Here is a 4,267-nt window from a genome sequence, read left to right as displayed (position 1 = left end):
GTACAGCTTCGTGTTATGCATGCCGCGATGTAATGTTTTCGGTTCAGACAATGGTCTTATTTCTTGAAATTATGCGTGTCACAGAGACTTTGGTCTCATTACCTAATGTTATACATGTAATCTAGACAATGGACTTACGTCTTGATGTTACTCATGCCACAAAGATTAGGATCGTATTGCCTGGAGTTATGCGTGCGGTCTAGATAAATGACTTATTATTTGAAATTATGTATGCAGAAGAGAATATGACCTTATTGTTTACCGTTAGAATAGACAAGATGAAATAACTAACTGCATTCTTCTGTTAATATGATCGACATAATCGATAGTAGCTTTATTTTCTTTCAAATGTAGTTCCGAAAAGTGAACACACATAAACACCGATGATCATAAATTAAGCGTGCATAACAAAAGATAAAGCGTTGAAATTTTATGATTAATACAATCAAGGCAACAATTTTGTGCACGCATGCAGATACAAATTGTACCTGACAAAGTAAAAGATTTCGAACTAATTTTAATTTTGCCTCATACTTTAGATGTTCCGCGTTTAATTTTATCAACGATCAAGCTGTAACCTTTTGCATGGCGTGTTCATGATAGTTCCTCACGATTTCTAAATTTACAATACCAGCGAATGATAGGAAAATGTTAAGAGATGACAAGTATTTAGGTGGCATTATGATCTAAATGTGAATATAATTGCAATGCCAGTAGCTGGTACAGGAAAGTAACATTTCCATTTGTCAGATTCTTACCACGTGATCAAAATGAATTGCGTTCATTTCTGTATGAACTGTAAGGAGAACTACTTTTCTAAGAATACCCACTTCTATAAATAGAGTCACGTGTACAGCATAATATAAACACTGCTAGTGAAGGCAGACACGAAGTAAGCAATAAAGGAAAAGAACATTCTTACAATTTAAACAAAAAGAATTAAATCTTAAAGACTAAAGCAACCGATATTTCTCATCTTTTATGAATAAAATCATTCTTTCTTTGGGGAAATTTGTTAAAAATATGGATAAAAATGTTTGAAAGTGCGCTAGGTCAAGGTCACCAGTATACGGTATTTATAGCTATCCAACGCTGAAACTGATATGTCAGAATTTGGAGATTTTTCGCTAACTTTGCCTTATCAGATAGATTATATGCAGGAAGATATTGAAAATTTTGACCCATCCATATTTGACGAGCCTTTTGAAGTGGAAGAATCACAAATTGAGTTACCATTTAGTTTGAATGAACCAACACCAGTCACGTTCCCATTTGATAACAAGGATGACCACAACCAAAACGCTTCAAATCACTTAAAGAGGAAGATCTCTTAAACATATCTGAACAGCGGTACTCAAAGTCTACGAAGAAAAATACTCAATGGGGCTACAACACTTTCGCAGGTAGATTTATTCATTCATTTAATAATCATAATAAATTAACAACAACAACAATAATAATAATAATAATAATAATAATAATAATTAGTAGTATATTGGACTGTTCATCAATGTAAGCTTAAAGTAACGTTGCTTGATACTTAATTTGCTCTTATTTATTATTTTCTTAAATTATGTTATGAAAAGGCATTATTTTGTTAATTTTTATGCAAAAAGAAACAACAAAAAATAATTATAAATCATTCATGCCATTTTTTTTATAAAAATGAGACTTAACTTTCTCTGCAGTGAATAAGGTGTACTTTATCTTTAAAGTAATACTTGTGACAGCCTAAAAATGTAACCAATCTTTTATATAATAGTAACTAATAATAAAAAAATGAAGAGAAGATATGCATGAATGATTCTTCCCAAAGATCTAAATATTTTAAATGTTAAAAAATTAGATACTACCAAGCTGAAAAACATGAATTTCAGAATGGTGCAAAGAGAAGAATATTGAGATTGATCTGAAGTCAGCTGAGTCTTCATATTTGGCCCAAATGTTAGCCATATTTTATGCCGAAGCAGCCCCCAAGGTCACCGAAACAAGAAAGAGGATGCTCCCTGAAGCCCAAGCTGAGGAATACCATAAAAACACATTAAAAAATGTCCGTGCTGCTATTAATCGCTACATGCAGGTTGAATGTGGTCGTCAAATCAATATTGTTACAGACCCTGAGTTTAGAAAAGCAAATGACATGTTAAATGGAAAATTAAAGTTTAACACAAAGAATGGTTTATCAAGATCAACTCAACACAAACCCATTATTCCTCCATCAGACATGTATGCAATCAATAAGTACCTGATGCAAGATAACCCTATCACACTCAGATACAGGATTTGGTTATATCTGTCCATCCACTATGTTACTCGTGGATTAGAATTTCACAGTCAATTAACACCCAACAGTCTTGAAATCAGGTGTGATGAAACAGGGGCTGAATATGTCATTCTGACCCATCAAACTATACAAAAAAATCATCAGGGAGACTTAAGTGCTAAGGAGGAAAATTCTGACAAGAGAATGTATGCAACTGGTGGTCAAAACTGCCCAGTCAGGTCAGTAAAATACTACCTCACACGCATTAATCCAAAAGCTGAATCATTATTTTGTCACACTGATAAAAATGCTTTTGAAAATCCCAAATTGTGTCAAATATGGTACACAACAAGATGTGTTGGAAAGAGACAGTTTAGCTGTTTTATGCCTGACATATGCAAAAATGCCCATATATCTGCAAGATATACTGCTCACTCTCTTCGTGCCACAGCTTTGAATGCAATGACAGATGCCAACCTTCCAGCTAGGCACATTATGTCTTTGTCTGACCACTCCAATGAACTATCATTGAAACCATACACAAGGCCCAGCACTCAACATAAACAACAAATGAGCAACATTCTTTCCAATGTATGTTCAAATGTAGCATTGTCTGCTCAAGACTCTTCAGCAATGCTATCTCATGCAAATGTAAATGTTCAAATGACCCCTACAAACTCAAGCGGTACTAAGCAAGCAAATGTTAAAATGACCACTACAAACTCTAGCAGTACAAATCAAGTAAATGTTAGCACTGAATCTGCTCAAAATCCCCTACAAGCACTGTCACATAGTACAATGAACTCTATGACAGGTTTCATTACACAACCAACCTGTCATTTCAATAACTGCACATTCCAGTTTAGTTCCAACTAAAACGAGTAAGTGCAAACAAGTTAAGGAAATACATGATTTTCAAGTTAAGTGCCCCATCTCAACTATCAAGGCTAGAATAATAATTTAAAAAACATCATGTAAAACTCCTGGTTTTTATTATATGGCAATTTTCAATGAATAATTATTGACAAATTAAGAAAATGCATAACAAATAGTTAGATACAAGTACAAATATCAAAGTAGTAAATACATGAATGTGTCATACAATTTTTCATTTTTATAGTGATATTGCTGTATTGTAATTATTGTTACACTATACTTAGAAAAGTGTGTAAACAATAAACACAAAATTCAACAAATTAAATTGTCTTGCTGTTTTGAACCCCTGAGTTAAAAAGTCATAGCTTCTTCCACAAGGAGCATTCTATATCAGCATTTGCCTCAGTTTGCATCTGTCCTTTTGTGTGTCTATTTTCAACAATGATGTCACACATTTGATGAGAGGGATCAGGTTATAAACCATTGTCACTAATCAAATCATAATAATAACTTAAGGAATAAAATAAATACTCAGTTATATTAGATATGTGTGTGTGTGTGTGTGTATGTCTGAACTAACAAAACTGATCACAGCCTTTATATAACCTAACATCATACACATAAATGTATTAGTCTATCTTGTTTATAAACACGAAAATAGGTTTTGAATAGCGAAATTAGATCACTCATGTGCCAGAACAGTGATGAATCTGCCAAATCACATTCAGTCAGTCTACGAATGCATACATTCTTACAGTCATGACATCGTGACTTTAAATATTGAGCTCTCACTTTGAATAAACGTGTCCATTAAGGCAAAATATAAAAATCATGGCAGCATTGTTATAATTCCTTACATGGGCTATCATTGGTTGAAGGACTGGTATTATGATGACCTTGTTACGATCAAGCAGGACAAGCCTAACTGCTATAAATAGCTACGTAACAGAAAAACCCCAAACATGTATTACTACGCTCAATTAAGATTTATATTTTTTAATGATGCAAACAAAATAACATAAAAAATAATTAAAATTTCAATTATAAGAGTTTAACGTTGTTTTTTCTGAGTTCATCGTGGTATAAACTGTCAGTTGCCGACTCACACAGCTTACATAACGCCCTTCG

The 4,267-nt window shown here is 33.2% G+C and overlaps 1 protein-coding gene across 1 annotated transcript; it reads left to right on the top strand.

The window, feature by feature from the left end:
- Positions 1–1,275: 1,275 nt before the first annotated feature.
- Positions 1,276–3,139, top strand: LOC149786428 (uncharacterized). The gene is made up of 2 exons (XM_089975937.1): positions 1,276–1,403; positions 1,878–3,139. Exon 2 carries the CDS (start codon positions 1,943–1,945, stop codon positions 3,137–3,139), a length of 1,197 nt encoding a protein of 398 aa, XP_089832063.1. The 5' UTR covers positions 1,276–1,403; positions 1,878–1,942.
- The last annotated feature ends 1,128 nt before the right edge of the window (positions 3,140–4,267 follow it).

This window comes from Sinohyriopsis cumingii, chromosome 12 (genome assembly GCF_028554795.1).
Source record: "Sinohyriopsis cumingii isolate HCF-2022 chromosome 12, ASM2855479v2, whole genome shotgun sequence".
Taxonomy (NCBI): Eukaryota; Metazoa; Mollusca; class Bivalvia; order Unionida; family Unionidae; genus Sinohyriopsis; species Sinohyriopsis cumingii.
This window is presented reverse-complemented; position numbering and strand designations above follow the sequence as displayed.